The 25,081-nt window shown below is 42.0% G+C and overlaps 1 protein-coding gene across 23 annotated transcripts in view; it reads left to right on the plus strand.

Annotated features, from left to right (window-relative positions):
• Positions 1 to 25,081, plus strand: part of OSBPL9 (oxysterol binding protein like 9) — a 148,445-nt gene that overhangs the window by 121,479 nt on the left and 1,885 nt on the right. For 18 of the 23 annotated variants that reach the window (XM_036349761.1, XM_036349760.1, XM_036349766.1 and 15 more), the window contains 11 exons: positions 4,196 to 4,355; positions 11,220 to 11,332; positions 11,457 to 11,575; positions 16,405 to 16,490; positions 18,861 to 19,032; positions 20,126 to 20,210; positions 20,854 to 20,964; positions 21,490 to 21,553; positions 21,673 to 21,813; positions 23,531 to 23,609; positions 24,487 to 24,578. In XM_036349761.1, the coding sequence (XP_036205654.1) occupies positions 4,196 to 4,355; positions 11,220 to 11,332; positions 11,457 to 11,575; positions 16,405 to 16,490; positions 18,861 to 19,032; positions 20,126 to 20,210; positions 20,854 to 20,964; positions 21,490 to 21,553; positions 21,673 to 21,813; positions 23,531 to 23,609; positions 24,487 to 24,578 (1,222 nt within the window). The remainder of the gene's footprint in view (positions 1 to 4,195; positions 4,356 to 11,219; positions 11,333 to 11,456; positions 11,576 to 16,404; positions 16,491 to 18,860; positions 19,033 to 20,125; positions 20,211 to 20,853; positions 20,965 to 21,489; positions 21,554 to 21,672; positions 21,814 to 23,530; positions 23,610 to 24,486; positions 24,579 to 25,081) is intronic. The other 5 variants (XM_036349770.1, XM_036349768.1, XR_004974057.1 and 2 more) reach the window with 5 other exon arrangements.

Raw genomic sequence — 25,081 nt, forward strand, 5'->3', positions numbered from 1 at the left:
GAATATTATAGGATTTTGTTTTTTTTTGTTTACCGTATGGTTTATTTTGAAGATTGACTTTTTTGAAAAATTTGCTCAAGTTAGACTCGTATACTTTCTCAGGAATCAGAAAATATGGAAGTACAGAGAACAGAAGCTGAAAATCTTTACTCTGTCCTCTGTCATTTGTGTACATGTATGTACATATATACCTATGCTGTGCATTTTAATTGTTGTTTTTCTTTTAACCTAAACGAGATCTTGTTTCTGTGACTTTCTCTTTTCATTTAACAGAGAACATTTAGAGAACTTTCCTTGTTCATACAGTTAGTTCTAACGTTCTTTTTACAGCTGCCTAAATAGGTATCATCTTTTTTTCCACTGATGGACATTTAGGTGATTTCCAATATTTTCCTATTATTAGCAAAATTTAAGTAAAATATCCTTGTACAGCAACTTTAAGCATGAGTGGCCAAAAAAGGGGCTAAATACCAAATCTGACAGTCTTAGTGGAGGCCTGCATGGTGGTCAGGTAATCACATCCTAGGCCTGTAGCTTTCTTGACAAAGGTCAACCTTTACCTTAAATAAGCCTGTTACTGCCTGTTAGCATCTAAGATAACATACACTTGGAATGTCAAAGTAATCTCCTTTATCTGACCCCATAGACTACACCCACCACAGCAGAGCAGAGAACACAAAACTCATTGCTACTTTGTTCCCCCAACACCATCACTATGTGCTATAAATGTTAATTATTAGCTATCTTGTACCCACTGGCATAAAAGAAGTGTCCCTCCATTTTATTTTTTATCTAATTGCAGAGATTTCCCCACTTTGCTTTCTCCCGCCTCCCTAATCTACCACCAGTGGATTTCATATAACCCTCCTTATGTCTTCTTTGATTCTAATGTATAAAATAAGTTGCAAAACTGCAATTCCCTGGAGGATTTTCTCAATAAATTGAGATTTTGCTCCCAGGCAGTTGTCAGTGTGGTTCAGATAAACTAAAAAAATTCTCTACAGGTTTGAGTTTCTTACATTTACATATATGTGGGGATTTTTCTTTTAGGATTTATCAGTCTTTCATATTTTTACCAATTTTATAGACAAAAAGGAATACTTTATTTTAGTTTGCATGTTCTTAACTCATTTAGACTTATTATTTTATCTCTAATTTACAGGAATGCTATCAATGTTAGTATTGGATTTATTCCTTTTTTTAAAAAATATATTTTACTGAATTTTTACAGGGAAGAAGAGAGAGGGACAGAGAGTTAGAAACATCAATGAGAGAGATCGATCAGCTGCCTCCTGCACGCCCCCCAGTAGGGATGTGCCCGCAACCAAGGTACATGCCCCCGACCGGAATCGAACCCGGGACCCTTCAGTCCGCAGGCCGACGCTCTATCCACTGAGCCAAACCGGTTCGGCTATTCCCTTTTTTAAAATGAAATCGATATATGTTGAGTGACCTGTCAGTCATACTCAAGGAATCACTTAGTACTTTTGTCTCTGTTACACCTGGAGGCCAAAACCACTCTTGAGATCAGATAAGCTCCTGCAGTTGTGCACAGATTTCTTTCCTGGGCAATACTTTCACTGTGTAATAATGAAAATTTTTCCTTGTGATTTTAGCCTATTTTGAAATTTAAATTAGTAAAGGTGCTGGTGTTATTACTTTGGTTTTTAATATTCAATAGCAGAGATCTTCTAAATTTTGAAAGAAAGCAAACAACAATAGATTTCTTATTTGAAGCTCTTGGGGAAATACTGATTAGCAATTTGAATAATGAAGTTGAAATGTTTTATCTGACTTTTTCTGTTTTTTATTATCTGTGCCAAAGTCTTGTTCACTTTTTTAAAAAAAATCCTCACCGAAGCATATGTTTCTTAATTTAAGAGAGAGAGAAACGTCAATTGATTGCCTCCCGTGCATGCCCCCACTTGGGACTGAACCTGCAACTTAGGTATGTGCCCTGACCAGGAATCAAACCTGAAACTTTTTGGTGAACAGAACGACGCTCATCCAACTGAGCCACCCAGCCAGGGCAACCTCATGTTCATTTTGAAAACAATATCTTAGAGTAGGTGGATTTAAAGAAATTTTAAAACTTAAGTTAGTATCTAATTTATGTCTTTTTTATTTTCAACCTAATTTCTTCATTTTTTCCCACCTTTCTTTCCTTTACCTCTTTTAGTAGTACAAAAAAGAAATATGGAACAATTGAGAAAACAAATATTATCCTTTTCTTTCATAAGGAAAACTCAGTTCTTTTGTTTGCAGTTCCCATTCAAACTCATTTTCTTCTTGGACACATTTTACCTCGAGTATTTGCATCTTAATCATTTATAATTCCTGGTCTTTTGATGTTGTTAGGATAAAGTTTCTTTCTCATCTTATTGCTTTCTTGGGGGGGTGGGGGGTTAGGGAGAGAGAATTTAAAGATTTGCTAAGAGGAACTATCTTTGGCATTTCCACAATAAGCGATACTACCTTTTTAGTTAGTAAACATTTTTGTTATGTTTTTAAGATACCTTTGTAAACGTGGCAATTGAAGTGGCAGGTGGATATGCTCTATTGGGAATGGACTAAACATGCATGTGTGGTTCTGGATTCATTTTTATTGCTGCTGTTCTCAATTTTTTCCAGAACTATGGCCTTGGCTTTTAGATGGCCGTCAGTGACTTAAATTTAATCTCCACTAAGCATCTGCAGCAGTTTGGCATAAATTGCCTGATAGCCAGCCTGCCTCCCTCCTTCCCTCCCTCCTTTCCTTCCTTCCTTCCTTCCTTCTTTTATTTTTTAATTGATTTCAGAGAGGAAGGGAGAGGGAGAGATAGAAACATCAATGATGAGAGAAAGAATCATTGGTTGGCTGCCTCCTACATGCCCCCTACTGAGGATCGAGCTCACAACCCGGGCATGTGCCTTTGACTAGAATCGAACCCGGGCCCTTCAGTCTGCAGGCCAACACTCTATCTACTGAGCCAAACCGGCAAGGGCACCTGATAGCCTTTGATGCTCAATAAACCCTTGTTGAGTTGATCTCAGTTCTCCATTGTTCCTATTGATATTTTCATGGTTATTACTTTATTACTAGACAATGAACCAGATGATCATCACAAAGATTAGGGGTAGTCTTCTTTTTTAGACTATCATTTTCTTATTTAGACCATTGAAGAATAAAAAGATATTCCTCCTAGTCTTTTCCTTTTCCACATTCTTTCCATAGTAGCCCTGTGTTTTTCTCTGCCCCTGAACCCCAGGCACCTTAGACTTAGATGGAAAAGAGGTGAGGAGTTTGGATGGTGAGTGCAGGACTTTTGTGTTTTCATGTGCCCACCAAACATTGACTAGAAAGAATGTGATATTCTGATCACTTTTTTAAATACTCATGTGGTCTTTAATATTTTTTCCATTTTGTATTCTTATTGGCTCAATACTGCATTTTTTAGGTTCTGGATCTACTATCTATAATAAAAGCATAATATGCTAATTAGACTGGACATCCCCCCGGATGACCTTCTGGACGAAGCCGGGGCTGAGAGGGCCGAGGCAAGCTGCCGGGCTGCAAGGGCCAAGCCCCTTGCACGAATGTCATGCCTCGGGCCTCTAGTATAAAATAAGAGACCTGGCTTCCCTTTGGTGCTGGGTATCTGTGATGGGACTTCCAATATGAGAGCTCACACATTGTAGTTATAACCAGAAGACTCCCTTCCTAATATTAAAGATAATTATAGAATGCGGACGTAACATTTTTTTTTCTCATTTATTTAAAAGACTATGTCCTGCTCTGGCTCAGTGATTCAGTTGGTTGGAGTGTTGGCCATACACCAAAAGGTTGTGGGTTCAATTCCCAATCAGGGCACATCCCTAGGTAGCAGGTTCGATGGGACCAGTATGGGATGCAACTGACTGATGTTTCTTTCTTAAATCAATGTTTCTCTCTCTCCTTCCCTCTCTAAAATCAGTAAAAACATATCCTCGGGTGAGGATTTTAAAAAAGCTAAAAAGAACCTATTTCATATTCTATAATGTGATTTGCCTTTTTCTTTGTCTAAATATTAATTTTCTTTACAAATAGTATGAGGACTTTTACCAATTTAACTAAGCTCTCTTAATTTTAGAAAGATCTGCTTTCATTCCATCTTCCTAATTTCTCCCCCTTTATTACCAACTTTGTCCCCTAATTAAAAACTTTTTAACTTTCTAGGCAGTGGGCACTCACCACCTAGTAGCAGTCTAACTTCTCCAAGCCATGTCAACTTGTCTCCAAATACAGTCCCGGAGTTCTCTTATTCTAGCAGTGAAGATGAATTCTATGATGCTGATGAATTTCATCAAGGTGGCTCATCCCCAAAGCGCTTAATAGAGTAAGTGGATAAACTAAGTATGTGTTTAAACAACTCTCCTGATTTTTAAAAATGTAATTTCATTTTGAGGCTGGTTTTAATGACAGGCTCCCTTAAAAGTTATTACTTGGAAAAAGTAAGAAAGACAGGTTTTTTTAATTGACTTATTGAACAAAGCCAGTTCTATGAGACTTTTGATTTTACTCATGACTTAATTCAAATGGAATAAATTAGCATCAGCTATAATAATATGCCAGTATTGTTCATGGAACTCTGGGCATTATTTCTCTAGCACCAACATTAGGAAAGGGTCAAATGAGAATGAATAAACTAGGAAGGATAAGAATATACAAATGAGGTTACCATTACAGTGAAACCTCAGTTAGCGAACTTAATTTGTTCCAGAATGCTGTTCTAAAAGAGATTTGCTCGAAAACCGAATCATTTTCTCCCATTAGAAACAATGTAAATTCACTTAATCTGTTCCAGACCCACAAGTGATTCTCTATTTTAACCTTTCTTATATACAGTCCATGTCTAATGCACTGTTTAATTTATAAATAAACACTTCTTATTGTATTACCCTTGAACAAATTTTTCATATATCACTGCCTCCGAAATGCTATCACTGGCTAACTCCTTTTTGTTTCTCCAAATCCACAACTATTCAGCTGCCTGTGATTGTTGTTTTGTGAGCACTTTCACACCCTTAGCAACATTAGCACTCTTTTGATGGCCTCTTCATGTTTTAAAATTGTGCTAATGGAGTATTTCCAGCAACAAAATCATTTCTCCTTTGCTTGTTGCCTGAGAGACTCTTTGTCATGCTGAAAGGGTTGTCAGGTCAAAAACTGAAGTTTTGGACAACCGAGACATTTTTTCCTGTGAACAACTTGGGCAAGAACCGAGTTGTTTGAGATGGGAGACGTTTAGAACTGAAGTTTGATGGTACTGGTTTTTGTATTAGTGTGGAGAGCTATAGTAGGTGGAGGTGAAAAAAAGACCCAGTCTCTGCCTTCTGGGAACTCACTATCTTTTGGGGGAAGAAACAGACATTTATAATTTAACTAGAGGCCCAGTGCACGAAATTTATGCACGAAGGGGGGTGTCCCTCTCTACTCTTGGACCCCTGGAAGGATGTCCGACTGCCCTCTCACAATCCAGGACTGCTGGCTCCCAACCACTTGCCTGCCTGCCTGATTGCCCCTAACCGCTTCTTCCTGCCAGCCTGATCACCCCCTAACGACTCCCCTGACAGCCTGATCGACACCTAACTGCTCCCCTGCCGGCCACTTGCCCCTAACTGCCCTCCCCTGCCAGCCTGGTCACCCCTAACAGCCCTCCTCTGCCAGCCTGGTCACCCCCAACTGCCCTCCCCTGCCGGCCTGGTCCCCCCAACTGCCCTCCTCTGCAGGCCTGCCCCCCCCCCCCAACCCCCCTCCCCTGCAGGCCTGGGTCCCTCCCTCAACTGTCCTCGCCTGCAGGCCTGGTCCCCCCCAACTGTCCTCCCCTGCCGGCCCGGTCACCCCCAACTGCCCTCCCCTGCCGGCCTGATCGCCCACAACTGCCCTCCTCTGCAGGCCATCTTTGACCACATGGGGGCAGCCATCTTGTGTGTTGGAGTGATGGTCAGTATGCATATTACCTCTTTATTATATAGGATGGTATACGTGCTTCAATAAGAATAAGCACAGAAAGCCATGGGATCATTTTGAAGTCCTGAGAAGTCAGAGAATGATTCACAGAGGAGGGGAGGGGATGTGATCCTAAGGTTCATGTGGACGAGTAGAGAAGAGGGACATTGAGAGAGAGGAGGGGGAATTGGAAATGTTCTCATGGAAATGGAACCCTGTTAAAGAAGGTCTGGAGTCAAGGAGAGCTTGATTGGCTGCAGCATAAGTTGTGGGGAGTGGTTAAAAAAAAGGTAACATAAGAGTTTGGCAAGGGCCAGATCATAAAAGGGTCCGTAACCTTTTACCAATTTCGAACATTTCCTCACTAGTGATGGAAGTTGCTGGTCACATCTACATTTTGGAAAAACAGTATAGAATTGAAAGTATAGTATTAAATGCAGTGGGGCTGCATAACAGGTAGGGAGACTAGCCAAAACTGGGTATTAAGTTGAGAAATCTTGACAGCCTGAGCCAAGGTAATAGCAAGGCACTGGAGAGAAGTGTGTGAATTCCAGAGATATTAAGCAGGCAGATTTTGATAGATACTGATTATGGGTTTCCCCTTATTAGAAAAGTAGAGGCCCAATGCACGAAAGTTCTTGCAAGAGTAGACCTTCCTTCCCCGACTGCCGGCACCGGCCAGAATGATGGCCTGAATGGCAGCCGGAAGATGTCTGGTCTAATTAGCATATTATCCTTTTATGATTATAGACTAGAGTCCCGGTGCATAAAAATTTGTGCACTAGCGGGGGAGGGGGGCCCCTCAGCCCGGCCTGTGCCCTCTCGCAGTCTGGGACCCCTCGGGAGATAACGACCTGCTGGCTTAGGCCTGCTCCCGGGTGGCAGAGAGCAGGCCCAATCCCTAGGTGCAGCCCCTGGTCGGGCTCAGAGCAGGGCCGATTGGGGAGTTGGGGCGCCACCCCCTGTCATGCACAGAGCAGGGCGGATCGGGAGGTTGCTATGCCACCCTCAGTCACGCTCAGGGTAGGGCCGATTGGGGGGTTGGGGCACCGCCCCCTGTCACACTCAAGGCAGAGTCAATGGGGAGGTTGCGGCGCCACCCCCTGTCATGCACAGAGCAGGGCCCATCAGGGGGGTTGGGGCTCACGCACAGAGCAGGGCCCATCAGAGGCTTGAGGAACTCCCCCCGTCACGCACAGAGCAGGGCCGATAGGGGAGTTGGGGCACCACCCCTTGTCACACACAAAGCAGGGGGGACCAGGGGGTTGGGGCGCCGCAACCTGTCACACTCAGGGCAGGGCCGATAGGGAGGTTATGGCTCTACCCCGTCACACACAGAGCAGGGCCCGTGGGGGGGGGGGGGGTTGGGGTGCCGCACCCTGTCACACACAGCAGGGCGATCAGGGGGTTGGGGCGCTGCCCCCTGTCACGCTGATCCTGGTGCTGGGAGGCATATTACCCTTTTACTATATAGGATAGAGGCCTGGTGCATGGGTGGGGCCGGCTGGTTTGCCCTGAAGGTTGTCCTGGATCAGGGTGGAGGTCCCCACTGGGGTGCCTGGCCAGCCTGGGTGAGGGGATGATGGCTGTTTGCAGCTGGTCACACACCCTTCAGGGTGGGGGTCCCCACTGGGGTGCCTGGCCAGTCTGGGTGAGGGGCTGAGGGCTGTTTTCAGGCTGGTGGGTGACTGAAGCTCCCAACCGCTCCTTTTTTTCTTTTTTATTCTGGGCCAACTTTAGCTCTGAGGCTTGGCTCCAGCTCTTAGGCCTCCGCTGCTGAAAGCAGGTATCTGGTTTGTTTGGGTTCTATAATCGAAACACTATTTCAACTCCAGCTCTGAGATCCCGGCTAGTTGAAAGCAGGTTTCTGGGGTTTTGTTTATCTTCTGTATTTGTAACAATGTTTCAAACTGCAAGCTCAGAGGCCGGCAGCGGCAGGCGGGGAACATTGGCTTCCTCCATCACTGAAGCAAGCAAGCCTCATGTTCACTTCAAGCTGCCTGGCTTCCGGCCGCCATATTGGCTGGAAGTTAATTTGCATATCGCCCTGATTAGCCAATGGGAAGGGTAGCGGAGGTACGGCTAATTACCATGTTTCTCTTTTATTAGATAGGATATTTGACTTATTTTATATCATCATCAAAGCTAGATAACGAACTATTACACAGAAAAAAACTTTTTTACATGTAGAGTTATTTACATGATAGCTGATAAGCAAAATACTTCTTAGCCCTGCTGATACATAGACTGCTGTAAGACTTCGGATTCTGGAATCTAAGAAAGAATAGGTTCTAAATCTGTTTTGCCTCAAAGGTGTGTGATCTTGATCACATTATTTAACCAATGTAATTCTTCCTTGTATGTAAAATGAGGACAATAATGGTTTCAACTTCAGGAATTATTGTGGACATTTAAATGAGAATAATGTCTGTCAAGTGCTTACTATCTTGTCTGGCCTGTAACAAGCACTCAATAAATGGTAACTTTTAGAAGGCAAATTAACATTTATATGCTTTAGTGTTCCTATGTTTGTTACAGATATAGTTGGCTTCATTTTTTTGTTGGGCATTTTTTCCAGTACTCTGGCTTCCTCAGGAATTGGTACTACTGTTATACCTTGGGATTTGCTGTATAAAACATTACACATTTGGAAATGATTGTATGTGAATTTGTAAGTTTATCAGCAGCCAGGCCTTAGACCTTGAACTTTGTTGTTTTTTTTATTTTAATAAGAAATATTGTGGCCAAAACCGGTTTGGCTCAGTGGATGGAGCGTCGGCCTGCGGACTGAGGGGTCCCGGGTTCGATTCCGGTCAGGGGCATGTGCCTGGGTTGTGGGCACGTCCCCAGTGGGAGATGTGCAGGAGGCGGCTGATTGATGTTTCTCTCTCATCGATGTTTCTGACTCTCTCTCTCTCTCCCTTCCTCTCTGTGAAAAATCAATAAAATATTAAAAAAAAAAAAAAGAAGTATTGTGAAGGACTCTAGTACTCTTAAGTGTGCACATGAACTGAAAAGTACAATATTCATATATAATTTCATAATAACTGCCCAAAATTTCAAAATTCATAAAGGAAAATGACTATTGGATCAGAAAGTTTGGGATCAAATTTAACTTTTAAACGTGGAAAAAATGAAATGTATGTGATCTAGGTGAACATGTACTTTTAAGACAGGACACTTTAGTTAAGGAAAAGAACCTACAACTCAAAAAGACCTGCTTAACAGAAAGGGTAGCATGTCCATGTAGGGAAATAAACTAAGGAGAAACCATTATTACTAGTTTGCCAGTAAAAATTTCACTTTAACTTTAAAAAATATTTCTTATGATGATGGGGCATGTTGTAAAGAACTTGTGCTTTGAAGCCAGACATGCATTTGAAATGGCTCTTCTGCTTATCAGCTGTGTGACTTCAGGTGGTCATTGACCCTCTGAGCATCTGTATATGATGAGAATAATCATATCTAACTTGTAAAGTTGTTGTGGATTCTCTTGTAATTATAATTAAATCCAGAGCTTTAAATTTTTTGGCTTAGTTTATTATGATCTTATATTAAATTCTATACAAGTTAGCCCATTGAATATATAAATCTTTTCTGTATGCATATCATTTTGTCAAGGCATTGTTTTTTAACTATATTCTATCTTTTGTCTTGAACACGGTAACTTATGAAATGGGTTTTTTCCATTTTGACCTTTATTGAGCATTCCTCTTGGCCCAGGCATGGTTTCTAATCTGAGTAAGGAGGAAAAGCACAGCATAAATAAATACGACCTTTGGAAATGCATCTAAAATAACATACATATTTTAAAGGATTTGGGGTTTTTAGACCAACTGGTTTAAAAGATTGACTCTATATTGGTGATCTATCAAAGGGTCACAATACATTTTGGAGATTATTTTCATGCAGCTCTTTTATTTAATGATAAATTGATTTTTCTTACCTATGTCTTTACTCATATTTTCCATTAACTCAAAACTAGTGAAGTAGACATTAGTTAAAGTACCTTGTGATGAATACTACTAAACTATCAAATAAGCAATATTTAGTTAACTAAGGATTTTTGAAAACTAGATTAAAAGAAGGTAAGTAACCAGGACAAACCATGTTTAAATTAGAATAGATATGTTTTAATATTAGAATAATAGGCAAAGGACGGAGAATTTTTAGGGTGAGAAACTTTACAATACTACAGTGTTGAAAAGTTGTCATTATACATTGTCAAAATCCATAGAATGTACAGCATCAGGAGTGAACCCTGATATATATTATGGATTTTGAGTGATAATGATGAATGTGATGTTGATAGTGGGGGAAGTAGAGCATTAGGGATTCTTGTACTTTCTACTTGGTTTTGTTGTGAACCTAAAACTGCTCTAAAAACTATAGTTTATTATTAAATAAAAAAATCAAAAGTAGGTAAGTAATCAGAGCAAACTATGTTTAAATTAGAATATATACATTTTGTACCTATAATTTTGTAACAAAATACTGGTTATATGTGTGTACCATTTTATAAGTTATATTTTAAATGTGAGAAATTTGGTTTCTATTTTTATATTTAATAAACTCTGACTTCGATTATTCTTTTATTAATATACAAATACTTATTCTGGGTAAGTTATGTTCACATAACTATTGTATAATAGAGGAAGTGCTTTTTACACCCTGTTAACCAGTTTGTAATACCAGTTACCATAAATTTACTTGTAAAAATTAATATACTTTTTTATTTTGTAATTTTAAATAGAGTTTTCTTATGACTGGGAAGAATGTAAATATCAATGTGGACTTTTATCAAAGGATCTCAAAAATATAGACAAGACCTCTTTCTGAGACTAAGTAATAGACTTGCCATTTTTGAGGTTCTAGAAATTGTTGCCAAGAATTATGACATACCTACATTTGTACAAAGTAACAAAATCAGAAAATGAACTCATTTTAAACTTAGACAAAAAAGCAAAACTGATTTTTGATGGCTTCTCAACATGGCTTGGTTGAGCACACCCTATGCAAAAAGTGTAAAACAAGAGACCTGGCCACCAAACTGGGCAGTCTCAGAATGGGAGCCACAGGGAGAGAGTTGGAAAGTGTAAACCTATATGTATGTATATAAGCAGCTAACTCTTAAGAGTCTGGTTTGTCAGTTGAATATATTACTTTTCAAGTAGCTTTGTAGGTTAACGTCTTACTGTGATTCTAAGTTGCTTTCTTAAAAGATTTAAGAAGGTGATTATTATTTTTTTAGTTCCTCTGGATCTGCTTCAGTCTTGACCCACAGTAGCTCAGGAAATAGTCTAAAGCGTCCAGATACCACAGAATCACTCAATTCTTCCATGTCCAATGGAACAAGTGATGCTGGTAAGTGACCTTTGAGAATTTAACTTTTTTTTTCCCTTAAAAATATTTGGGGAAAATTTGCAATACTGGTAGCAGCACAGATTGGCCATTTACCACCAGTCTAAGAAGATCTGTTTTATTTTAGACCTTTTCGATTCCTATGATGATAGAGATGATGAAGGGGAGGCGGGGTCAGTAGAAGAGCACAAGAGCGTTATCATGCATCTCTTGTCACAGGTTAGACTTGGAATGGATCTTACTAAGGTAAGAATCAAATTTGGCATTTGCTGTCTTAATGTGTGGATTCTTAGTGATTGTGTATGGTGAGTGTGCCTGCACATATAGTGTAATGACATAATTTCTATTTATACTTTTGTTTTGTTGTGATTTAATATATATTTAGATGAATAAACAATATTTTTATAAATTAATGAAATAAAGCTAGAATAATTTCAGAGGTAGTATGGATGGATGAAGATTTGGATTTTATTGGGGGCAAACAAGGACTAGTATTGGGTTTGGACAAAAACTAAAGCAGTATAGTGTACACATAATCAAAATGAGCAGAGTTCTGACCTTGGGGTTAGAGGACCTATGCTAACAACCTACCTCTGCTATTACAAACCATGTGACCTTGGGCAAGTCCCTTCCATCATGATCTTTAGGTTCTTTGTATGCAAAGTGGACACACTGACTGACTTCAGAGTTGTAAGGATCAGAACAGATAATGAATGGAAAATTGTATGACACACATTCAGCCATACAATTACTGTGGTCTGGATTTACTAGTAAATTTGAATCTAATCTTGGTGCTCCAGAGTGCCGGATTAATTTAGGGGACTGGTGTATGTGTGCCTTTGTATCTCTGTCACTGTGCTAGCAGCCTCATCCTTTCACTTAATTTTCACCACAACACTACAAAGTAGGTGTTATTGTTCATTCATTTTATTGATGAGGAAACTAAAACTCATGGAGGTTAAGTAACTTGGATAAATCCTATTAAATAGCAGAAGTGAGATTCTGATCTGGTCTGTGATTTCAAAATCTGTAATCTTTCCATGCTGCCTCTTGTCTTAGAGAGTTGAGCTGCAATAGCTTTATATTGGTTAAGTTATTCTACCCAACTTTAGAAAGTTAATAACATTCAGGAGTCTTGCTTTTGTTATGACCAGGTCAAACTATAGTCTTTGTCAATGTGAGCTTCATTTTGGTTTGGATTTAGAGAGTAATTAAGAAAAAAACTAATTCATAATATTTTCTAATAAAGTGTCTAAAATAAAACCTTCACAAGGATAGCACTAACTTGTGGAACCCAACATACTTGCCAGGAATGTTCTAGATAAGAGAATATTTGTAGGAGTTTGCCCCAAGAATTTTTTCAGTGTTCATTAGAGTACATAATTGCTGAATCAAAATTTGCACTTCGCATTTTAAAGTCATAACCTAATTTTAGACGTTGACATTTACATTTTTTCGACATCTTCTACCTTGGTTGGTTTTGGTCTCCAATTATGGAAGACCCACCTAAAGGTAACTTGAAGGATACGAGGTTTATTATCTCACATAATGAGAAGTCCAGAAGGAGAGGAGTCTGGGGTTGATGGGATTGGTGGGCCAGCAGTGTGGGAAGGACCTACAGTCTCTGCTCTACCATCCTTACATGCTGACCTCTGAGAGTGGAAGGAAGTTGTACTGAGTCAGTACATAAGCTTACCTGCCAGTCTAGCTAAATTTAGATTATGAACATGTTCTGTGGAAGGAAAATGTTTACTTAAATTGATAATAAACATCCTAAATGTTACCGCCAGAGTGCACCTTTCTCAGCTTGTGCTCCATCAGCACTCTTTATGCCCTAACCCTCACCCAGCCACACTGGTCAGTTTCTGTCACACCCAATTTCCTGTCTCCATGTCCTTTTCCCCCCTCCGATCTTCATTTCTTAGTCTTCTGTTTCCTTCTCTTTTTTATTACAGCCTTACTCTCCCCTAAGGCTTTTGGCTACTGCCACCGCAATGAATTGTTTCCCAGCTCTGCCCTCATTCCTGTCCCCCAAACAGAACATGATCCTTCCTTCTCCTGGACTTCCAGGGTAATTTGAGCATCTCTTGTATGATAACATTTAACACAGGTCTTGAATATGGTGGATATGCAGTAATTACTAAATTTAAAGGAATGTTTACTTATTATGGTGCTTTGTTTCCCTAGTAAATTATTTATAATCTGACTAGGGGCCCGGTGCACGAAATTCGTGCACTGGGGGGGGGGAGGGCGGGGGGAGTGTCCCTCAGCCCAGCCTGCCCCCTCTCACATACTGGGAGCCCTCAGGGGATGTCCTATTGACAGCTTCGGCCCGCTCCCTGCTCCCCTTGGGGAGCGGGCCTAAGCCGCAATCTGGCCTCCTTTTGTGGGAGGTGACTGGGCTGATCAGGGGGAGGAACCAGCCCCATCACCCCGCTGCTGCAGCCACTGCCAGTCACCGCAGCCAGCAAGGTTTTTTCATCAACACGGGCTCCAGTCCCGTCACCATGAAAAAATGACAACTTTTTTTTAGGCATTTTCAAGATGTGTCTTTCATATAATAATAATTTCTTTATTATTTTCTTATCCTCACCTGAGGATATGTTTCCATTGATTTTTAGAGAATGTGAAAGAGAAAGGGAAAGACAGAGAGAAACATCAAAATGAGAGGAACACTTTGATTGGTTGCCACCTGCATGAGCCCTGACCTGGGCCCCGGCCAGGGAGGAGCCTGCAACCTAGGTACATGCCCTTGGTCAGAATTGAACCAAGACCCTGCCATCGGCAGGCCAAGGCTTTATCCACTGAGCCAAAGTGGCTAGGGCAGAATATGACATTTCTTAGCCCTCCAGCAGTGGACCTTCCTTTTTTTCGCCAGGAGAGTGGTGAAAAACCCTAGATCGCCGTTTTGGATTCTTATTACCCAAGTTACTAAGAATATTACCAGTGGCATACAGGGAGCTTAGCCAATGAGCGGTCAGAAAAGGTGCTTCCTCTGTAGTTCACACCAATCTGCGGCTTGGCACCCCACCCACCCCCACGCCAGGCTTGACGCTTCTGGCCCAGGATTCAGGCCTGGGCAGGAAACCCCCCTTTCCCCCCGATCACCGGCTCCACCCTCGCCCAGGCCTGATGCCTCGGCCAGAGGCGTCGACCCCCATCCCACTCCGATCGCTTGATCGGCCCCTTGCCCAGGCCTGATGCCTCTGCCAGAGGTGTCAGGCTTGGACAGGGGACCCCCAGCTCCCCGCGGTTGCAGGCTCTGCCCCTGCCCAGGCCTAACGCCTCTGGCCAAGGCATTAGGCCTGGGCAGAGGACCCCCAGCTCCCCACGATCTCCCGCTCTGCCCCTGCCTAGACCTAATGCCTCTGACTGAGGCCTTAGGCCTGGGCAGGGGACCCCCAGCTCCCCCCGGTTGCAGGTTCTGCCCCTGCCCAGACTTAATGCCTCTGGCCAAGGCGTTAGGCCTGGGCAGGGGACCCCTAGCTCCCTACAATCGCTGACTCCGCCCCTGCCTAGACCTAACGCCTCTGGCCAAGGCATTAGGCCTGGGCAGGGGACCCCCAGCTCCCCCCGGTTGCAGGCTCTGCCCCTGCCCAGGCCTAATGCCTCTGGCCAAGGCATTAGTCCTGGGCAGGGGACCCCCAGCTGCCCAGGATCGCTGACTCCGCCCCTGCTCCCTGCGATGGCTGGTTCCACCCCTGCCCAGGCCTAACGCCTCTGGCCAAGGCCTTAGGTCTGTGCAGGGGACCCCCAGCTCCCCAGGATTGCAGGCTCCACCCCTGCCCAGTCCTAAAGTCTTTGGCCAAGGCTTTAGTCCTGGGCAAGGGACCCCTAGCTCCCCGGACTGCCGGCTCCACCCCTGCTTCCCGCTATCACTGGCCGGGCAGCAAAGGCGCCGGGTTCTCTGATCACGGCTGGGGGGCAGGGCAAAGGCGGCCCTTGCCCTGCCCCCGGCGCTTAGCTCCCCCCTGGGTTTCCAATCACTGTCAGTGGCAGGGGGCTTCTTCCGTCCTTTCCCTTTCGCCTCCCAGCATTGTGCCTACATATGCAAATTAACCGCCATCTTTTTGGCGATTAACCGCCTTCTTAGTTGGCAGTTAATTTGCATATCACCCTGATTAGCCGATGGGAAGGGTAGCAGATGTACGGCTAATTACCATGTTCCTCTTTTATTAGATAGGATATACACTTAAAAAACTCTTCTTCCATTTCCTAATGAGATTTTTCCTTTTTTATTGATTATTCCTAATCTTTCTCATTCCTTCTTCCCATATTCCAACTTTTTATTTTATTTGCTTTCTCCTCTGCCACATTCCCAGCCCCTCAGCATTTTTCTTCATGGGTTCAGCCCCATGGTAGAAATAGTTCATTGATTCCCATCCTTGTTCTCTTCACCCTTGGTCCTTCCTTCAGTTGCTACTATAAAAATTTCTTACTGTGTAATAGTAGCTGAGAATGCAAGTGTGAATAAGGGTGGTCCTTGCATTCATGTCAGTTACTTGAGGACACAGATTCATAAGTAGATAAATTGCCTAGTGCATTTAATGATCGAGAAGCATCAGCAGATATGGAAAGTGCACAAACCCCCTCCCCAAAGTAAGACAAACCCAATTTTGAATTCTCACATTAGTAACAGTACAGTGAGAAAGTTTCTCACTCTCTTTGAGCTTCAGTTTCCTCCCCTGTAAAACAGGGATAATAATTTCTTCACAACAGGGTTGTTGTACAATTCAATAAGATAATGTGTCTGTAATGCCCAGCAGGTATTAGGCACCCAAAGATTGTCTAGAGTAGTTTGTTGTCGTTGTCATACTGAGCCAGGCAGCTAAAGGGAGGTTCACAGAGGAAGTGGCTTTGAAGATTCAAAACCCCTCTCTGTTTTTCATCTGCTGGGCAGGATACTGGGCATTTCTGAAGCAGAGCAGTTTGGGAAGTAGGTATCAGAAGCATGCCAGGGCAGTACTTGGTGGGTGTTACCATGATTAGAATGGGTTTTGTTTTTTTCAGCAGTGCAGCAGTCTGTTTCTCTGTAGTAGAATATGATACTCAAGGCTCAAATGTGTGTTTTGCAGGTAGTTCTTCCAACATTTATTCTTGAAAGAAGATCTCTTTTAGAAATGTATGCAGACTTTTTTGCACATCCGGACCTGTTTGTGAGGTATTTGATGATAAACGCAGTAGTTTATAATTGTTAAAGATTTTACCAATAGCTTTCTGCCTTTGCAGGATAGATGGATTCCCGGCCTTTTAAGTATTTCTGGATGAAAGGCATTGAGTATTTTGTTTATACTAGAGGTCTGTCTGTTTGCTTAGGTTACACGGTAGTGATGTTGTTAGGCAGCCAGCATGTTAAAAAAAATCGTAAGAGCCCAGTAATAGGTAGCCAGTATTTACAGAGCCACATCTGTAAGCTTATTTGGTCCAGGACTGGCATTCACTGTTAAATTACTTACACATATCCTGATGAAGTTCAGTTAACTGAGTTCATCAAAACTTTCTAAAGCACCCATTGTTTCCCAGACACTTCTATGAGCTGGAGAAAGAAAAAGTCAGTGTCTGCCCTTGAGGAGCTTACAGTCTAGTTTCCAGATTGTAAAGCTTGCAATAGTAGGCATATGTACAAAAGACAGACGTCATCAAAAGGTGGAATTGCCCCTAACCAGTTTGGCTCAGCGGATAGAGCATCGGCCTGGGGACTCAAGGGTCCCAGGTTCGGTTCCAGTCAAGGGCATGTGCCTTGGTTGCGGGCACATCCCCAGTGGGGGGCGTGCAGGAGGCAGCTGATCGATGTTTCTCTCTCATCGATGTTTCTAGCTCTCTATCCCTCTCCCTTCCTCTCTGTAAAAAATCAATAAAATATATTTTTTTAAAAAAAGATGGAATTGATTTACAAGGAGGTGTGTTCACATTGCTTTTCAGTGGTAGCAGGGCAATTTTCTTTGTAAGGGGATGTTCTAATCTCCTCTGATGCATTTGTTGGCTTTGAGCTGTGGTTTACTAAAGCCAAATACAAATCACTGAGGTGTCACAGTGGGTGGACTCATTGGCTGACATTGATATGCATGTTTCCTTCCTGATGAAGATTTAAGAGATCCATTTTACCAATATCCTAAGGGAAGAACTTCAGTTAATATGGCACTGTTTAATACATAATTGAACAAATAAAATGTAAACATTTATTGGTAATGTGTAAGTAAAGATTCAAAGTACCAGTTATTCTTTAGATATGGGTTCAAGATTTAAGAGTAGTCTTTATGTATGAGAATTTAAACTTTGAGGTCCCTTAGAGGAACCATTTAAAAATATTAAAAAGTATAGCTAAAAAGCCAGTAGATCAGATTAAGTGGAATTCTAAAAATACTAAATCCCAAAAAGGAAGTAAAGGAACAAGTCACAAAGGGGACAAATAGAAAACAAATTCTATACTAGATGGTAGGCTTAAACCCAGCTTTATCAGTAGTGACACCAAATATAAATAGCATGCATACTCCATTTAAGAGTGATTTTCAGACTGGATAAAAAAAAGCAAGATCTATCTATGCTATTTGAGAGCAAGAAATTTTAAATATGAAGTAGAAGGATGGACAAAGACATATGCAAAACACATATAACAAAGCTGGTGTCGCTTGTATTAGTATCAGACAAAGAAGAGTTTTTAAGACAAATATTGCCAGAGACAAATAGGGATATTTCATATGATTAAGAAAAGGTCAATTTATCAAGAATAAATAAGAATCCTAAATGCATATGTACCTAGTAACACAGCTTCGAAGTACATTCAGCAAAAATTGACTAAACTGAAGGGGATAATAGACAAGTGCACGATTGTGGTTGGAAATTTCTCAGGAACTGACTGAACAGTAGCTCCCTACATGCACTGCCCCATCTCACCCCCAAGAAAACTGTAAGGCTATAGGAGAGTCAAACAGCATTACCTATCAGCTCAACCTGGTTCACCTTCTGGACACTATCAATTTGTATAACACAGTCTTTCAAGTACACATGGAACATTCATCAAGATACACCATGTACTGGGAAGATGTAATAAATTTTAAATCATTGGAACCATACAGAGTATATTCTCTTTGAGCATGAAAGAATTAAATCAGAAATCAGTAACACAAATACATCTAGAAAATCTCCAACTATTTGGCAATTAAGCAGTGCACTGATATGAAGTTCTGGAACAAGAAACTAACCTGTGGTACTAGAAGCCAGAAACAGTGCTTGCCTCACGGTGAGGGGCGGAGATTGCTTGGAAAGGGGGGATAAGGAAACTTGGGGGGAATGGAAATGTCCTGTATGGTGATTGATTAAATGGATTACACATCTGTCTAAGTCACCAAACCACACGCTTACGACCAGTGTGTTTAATTATCTCTATTATACCTCAGTTTTAAAAGGAAACTGAGGTAACTCCTGGTCCTAGGTCCTCAGCGTGTCTCAGGGTGGGCCATGCTGAGGGTTGCTGCATCAGCTTGCATCCTGTCAGAAAGCAAAACACAAATGTTGACTTTGTCCCTTTCAGCATTAGTGACCAAAAGGATGCCAGAGACCGAATGGTTCAGGTTGTGAAATGGTACCTCTCGGCCTTCCATGCGGGAAGGAGAGGATCGGTTGCCAAAAAGCCATACAATCCCATTTTGGGTGAGATCTTTCAGTGTCACTGGACATTACCAAACGATACTGAAGACAACACGGTGAGTTCTGCACTGGCGTTTTTAATTATCTTCAGTTGTGTACTGATCAAGATTTCGTTTTATTTGGAGATAGATAACAGTTATACAGGTAATGATCAGAAGACGCTCACCACCCATAGAATTGTGCTGTTGGATTAGCATATTTTGAATATAATGAGCAACGGGAAAGAGGGGCATGAGATAAAGATAGAGATTTAGAAATCAGATCATGCAAGGCCTCGTGGGCCATAATGATTTTATGGCTTATCAGGATGTCATTTTTTGTTTTGAAAAGATCTTTTAATGATTTTAGGAAAAGATAAATTAGAAAGGGGCAAAAATAGAGGCAAGGAGACCGTTGAGGCCTTGGCCATTATTCCAGGAGAGACATGGTTGATGCGAGCTGTATTTTGGAGTTAGAACTGATAGATGGACTGGGGGGAGGTAAAGGAAAGGGGACAGAGATGAATCCTTGCATTTGGGGCTTCAGCAGTTGATTGGTGCTATTTATTAAGAAGGAAAAGATTGGATTTGGGGGAGGAAAGATCAGGAACTCAAATTTGAAACGTCAAGTATGAGTGATCTGTTAGACATGTGAGTAGAGCTGTCAGTTGGGAGTTAGAATTTAAGAGTCTGGAGTTCAAGGGAGTGATCTAGAGTGGAGATAGTGCTTTTGGAGACACTAGGTAGCTAGCACAGAGCAGAGTTGTAGGTGACTCAGACCTGAGCCCAGGGCTCCCAGCACTTAGAGGTTGCTTTGAGGAAGATGACCAGCAAGGAAGATTCAAATAAAGTAAAAGGTCTCGAGGGATGAGGAACAAACCCCCTGGCCCACAGCGCCTGGCACAGAATAGTCTCTTAGACATAACTCCCCAGATCGTTCCCTTTCCAGGCGACACATCACATTAGTTCTTTGTGAAGACAGAGGCAGTCACATGTCTGTCCTTATTCCAGCTGTGTGATTCAGCGCCGTGATGACATTGAGCCAGGTGCTTTGAGTGTGTAGAGGGGGAGCAGTAACCAACCAAGGGAAGGAGAGATTCCCTCATTAGAGTCTCTGCAGTGTCATTTGTGTTTCCACATGAAAAGAAAATGATGTTATATTTGCTTGCAGGAGCTCGTTTCAGAAGGACCAGTTCCCGGGGTTTCCAAAAACAGTGTAACTTTCGTGGCTGAGCAGGTTTCCCATCATCCACCCAGTAAGTCACAGAGTTCTGCAACATCCACTTGAAACCATGCTGGCAAAAAAGGGTCATGAAAAGCTCATAGGCGAGATCACTACTGTCTTGTTTTATGGCTGCCTGTGTCTTCCCAGTCCTGTGAGGATAGGCGCTCTTATTTGTTCCTTGTATAAGTTCCAAAGACTATTAGCTTCACTATTATTTTCCAAATAAACTTTAATGCTTCTAAAGTCATTACACATAATAGCTGTACTGTAGAGACCTCAGCAACTTTGAGACAATTTATATAAATGAGTTGTAGTTTCTGCTCAGTATGTTCCTGACGTCGGGGAGAGACCACATCTCCTCAGTGTCTTATTTGCTCAGTGCAGTGGTAATACTGATGGGCCCAGCTGGGGCTGAGAGAGACAAGCTTACTGACCAGAAGAATAGGCAGACCTTTTGATTTTAAGCCTCCAGGATTGGCCATCGTCTCATGGTTCAGGAAAATTTCTGCCCACATGAACCCAAATGAATGTTAGATTTGGGGAAAACGGTATAAAAGGCAGTTCTTTGAGGATTTAAAGGATTTTCCTCAAGGAGTCAGTTCTTTCCCCAAGTTAAGGGAGTTGGAGAGGTGGGTATAATTACACAGTACACTAATTTAAAATAATTTCTATAGTTTCAGCCTTTTATGCTGAGTGTTTTAACAAGAAGATACAATTCAATGCTCATATCTGGACCAAATCAAAATTCCTTGGAATGTCAATTGGGGTGCACAACATAGGGCAGGGTAAGTCTTTGGGCATGGGGTGGACTCCCATGTTAATAGAAATTTATGTCATTCTAATGGGTGCTGGGCAATTGTCTAAGTCAGTGGTCGGCAAACTGCAGCTCGGCAAACCGCGACTCGAGAGCCACATGTGGCTCTTTGGCCCCTTGAGTGTGGCTCTTCCACAGAATACCAGCTCTTCCACAAAATACCGACTTCTGCGCATGGGCCACGAAGTTTCAATCGCACTATACGTGCGCGCCCGCACGTGGTATTTTGTGGAAGAGCCACATTCAAGGGGCCAAAGAGCCGCATGTGGCTCGCGAGCCACGGTTTGCCGACCACGGGTCTAAGTGAGAGGAAATGGCCGCAGAAAGCCAGACTGGATGTCATTATTTGCATGTAAGCACGTTTATTTTGGGTGAAAGCATGGTGGGGTGCGAGCTTGTTTTTCCCTAAATTGAATGGAGAATCCATCAATCAGACAACAAGACCTTATGGCCAGGTGACACTAGTCATCAGAGTTCCTATCCCTTCTCTCCATAGGCTGTGTCTCGTGTCTAGACCATGATGAACATTACATCCTCACATTCCCCAATGGTTATGGAAGGCAAGTAGAGCTGCATCCATTTCTTCTGATCAGCGAGCAACAACCCTGCTGATTCTTAAGCTATGCCCCTCTCTTTCCTCTGAATTGTCAGCCTTACCTGAAAACTTTCGATTTTGCAGGTCTATCCTCACAGTGCCCTGGGTGGAACTAGGTGGTGAATGCAATATCAATTGTTCCAAAACTGGCTATAGTGCAAATATTGTCTTCCACACGAAACCTTTCTATGGGGGCAAGAAGCACAGAATTACTGCTGAGATTTTGTAGGTATTTTGATTTTTCTGCGTGAGTGCTCTTCTCTGAAATACTTTTCCTTTTGTCTTGAATGATAATGTCTGTTAGGAATTGACCATTTTAATGGTTCTGTCTTTGTAAACGTATTTCACATCTTGTGTGTCATTTCTCTTCTTAAAATCCCATTTTCAAAAGGAGCCCTAAAATACAGGTTCAGAATGATCAGGTCACTGGTGGGAATTCCTTTCTACAAACCCGACTTGCAAATGGGGAACAGAAAGGGGTCTTTCCTAGATGATTAGCAAACCCAGCTCATGGATTCTTGACTCACTGTGGCCAGACAGGACTGTGTGCTAGCCCATGCAGTAGACTGACTCCCACCTGAGTGTCTAGAAGTCGCATTCTTTTTTGTGTGCCTTTCTGGGGAAAAGCAGTAACTGTCACATCTTGGCTTGATTTTGTTAGATACTCTAGGGCAGGGGTGGGGACCATCCATCCCTGGAGCCATGTAAGGCCCTTGAAATCATTTGGTCTGGCCCTGCCAAGGCATTAGGGGTGAGTTAGATGTTTGACCAAATAGCAGGCTAATTTTTAAGCTGATAATTTTGTATGGCCCACAGATGATGTTATAAATATCCAAATGGCCCTTGGCAGAAAAGAAGTTCCCACCCCTGGTTTAATCTTTTGTTTTGTGCAGTAATATGCTGTGCAGGCTTGTAGCCTAAGAGCAATAAGCCATACCATACAGCCGAGGTGTCGTAGGCTGTGCCACCTAGGCTTATGTAAGTGCATTCTAATCATGTTTGCACAAGAACGAAATTGCCTAAAGACCGATTTCTCAGAACATATCCCTTCGTCAAGTGGTACATGACTGAGGAGAACTGGTTGCTACATATTACATGGCCTCTGGGAAACACTCTACACTTGAGGGAAAATTAGAGTGGAAAAGGCAAATAACATCTTAGTGTTCAAAAGTAGTTTTGATCTAAGAGGATCTTGGGAACCCCAAGGGGGTTGCCAGACCACACTTTGAGAACCACTGCACAGTGACCTAAACCTGGGGTCCTATGGGTTTTTCTTTTTCATTTGTACCCCTTCCTCAAAGCCCCTAAATCATAGAGGAAACTTAAGTTTTGGTCCAGTGATAAAAGCTTCCTCCCTCTACCCTGTGTACTTCTCTCTCCGGATCTCTCAGACTCCTTCTGGCCTTTGCCTTGCCCCTCCTAACTTGTTCTTTGCTGTGATGCGTATCTTTCCAAATTCCATACCTGCCATACATGTCATTACCATGTCTAAGTAGAGGCCTCTTGGGACCTTTGAGAAAGGGATCCTTGTCAGGTAAAGAGGTCAAACTGTTTGACGCAGAGGTCCCTTTCAGCCTCAGGTTGAATGGTTTCTGGCATAAGCAAAACCTTCCCTGACCTTCATCCCAGCAGTTTTGCCCTTGAACTTCAGTGCTCACATAACTCCCCGCCCGCACTTACCACCCCAAATTTATGGTGTCCTTTCTCCCCACTGGCCGTGAACAGCCTGAGGGCAGGGATTGCCCCTAGTCTGCTGTTATCATCAGCTCAGAGCCCATCTGGTTCTTACTTTTGACTGGGAAATCCAGTCCCTGTTAAGCTGCTTTACCAAAGACTTCACAGTTGCTCTTCTGTGTTCTGCTCTGTGTAGGTAGGTCACCCTGACCAGATTCTTTGGTAATTTTCAACTTGAGACTGACGCAAATGTTTCTTTTCTGTTTAGTTCTCCAAATGACAAGAAGTCCTTTTGTTCAATTGAAGGGGAATGGAATGGTGTCATGTATGCAAAATATGCAACAGGGGTAAGAAGCTATATTTTGCCACTTGTTTCAGGCTACATTGAATCGTAGCCTGTCCTTTACTCTGGCTTCCTTCATCTGGAAATTGAACCCTTGAGGCCAACTTTAATGCCATCCCTTCAGGGCAAGCCTTTTCCTTTCCCCACCTCTTCCCCAGCAGTAAAGGTAGTAGAATGATTTGACTTTCCTCTCAAAACATTCAAGAATAAGTATGTTTTATGCTGTACACCTGAAACTAATACAGCACAATAAAATACTGAATGTAAACAAGTTGAAAAAATATTTTTAATAAACATTTTTAAAAAGAAAAAATGTATGTTAAAAAATGCTTTGCACATAGTAAAGCACTCAGTAAATGTTACCTATATCATTAGAATGTGTGATAGGTTTATAAAATGAAATGCTGAACTAATTTGTGTTTATGTGCAGTTTGATTTTGTATAAGAAATGTATTGAGTGCCTGGCACCAGGGATACAGAAATGAGTAAGATAGTCCTTGCCCTCAGGGAACTTGCAAATGGTACCTAATTAAGGTAGGGAAGGTGGTGTGGGATTAACAGGAGTCAGTGAACTGGATTTTGGATTTGTAAAAAGCACTTCAGTATACTTATCATTAGTATTAGTTGTTTTTGGGTCTAGCTCTCCAAGAGATTACATCCTGAGAATGTGGCATCTGGTCACGTTGAAAATCTTTATTGAATTGAGCCTCTACTAAGACTTAAGACAAAACTATATTTTAAGGCTGAAGATTGCTGATGAAACTCACTGTCTTTCTCAATATGTGGGATTTGATTATAGCATCTATTAAAATCTTCTAGGAAGAGTTGACTCTTCTTAGAACAGGATGAACAATAAAATATCTACCTCTTCTGTTTCCTAGGAAAATGCAGTTTTTATAGATACCAAGAAGTTGCCTATAATCAAGAAGAAAGTGAGAAAGTTGGAAGATCAGAATGAGTATGAATCCCGCTGGTAAGGAGATAGAGCTGCAGGACTGGGTTATGGAGACAGAGCAGAGTGTAAGGGCACAGACCAAGTTTGAATGCTTAGATTCATACAAGCTCCACCACTTATGATTTTGTAACAAAAACTTGTAAGCTTGCCTCTCTGCCTTTTTACCTGCAATGAGAACCGCTTCAGAGTTGTTGTGAGGAATAAATGAGATGACATGTTTGTAGCATATTATGATACTTGACACATAGTAAGTACGCAGAGTGTGTTGGCTTACCACCCTCTTTGTGGTTTAGAAGAGATGGCAGTGAGGTCCCAACTGAGAAATGTGTAGCAAAACACCTTCAGGTCTTTTATTTGCAAGAAACTTTTTTAAATTTTTCATCCCTAAGTATTTCAGCATATATCTCTCTAATGACATAAGAAAAAAAAACAAAAACAAAAAAACCCCCACGAAGTATCATTATCACGCTTTAAGAAAATCAGTTATTCCTTAATGCCTGTTTGGTATTCAGTTTTCCAGT

The sequence above is a fragment of the Myotis myotis genome, unplaced genomic scaffold, assembly GCF_014108235.1.
Source record: "Myotis myotis isolate mMyoMyo1 unplaced genomic scaffold, mMyoMyo1.p scaffold_m19_p_2, whole genome shotgun sequence".
In the NCBI taxonomy this organism is placed as follows: domain Eukaryota; kingdom Metazoa; phylum Chordata; class Mammalia; order Chiroptera; family Vespertilionidae; genus Myotis; species Myotis myotis.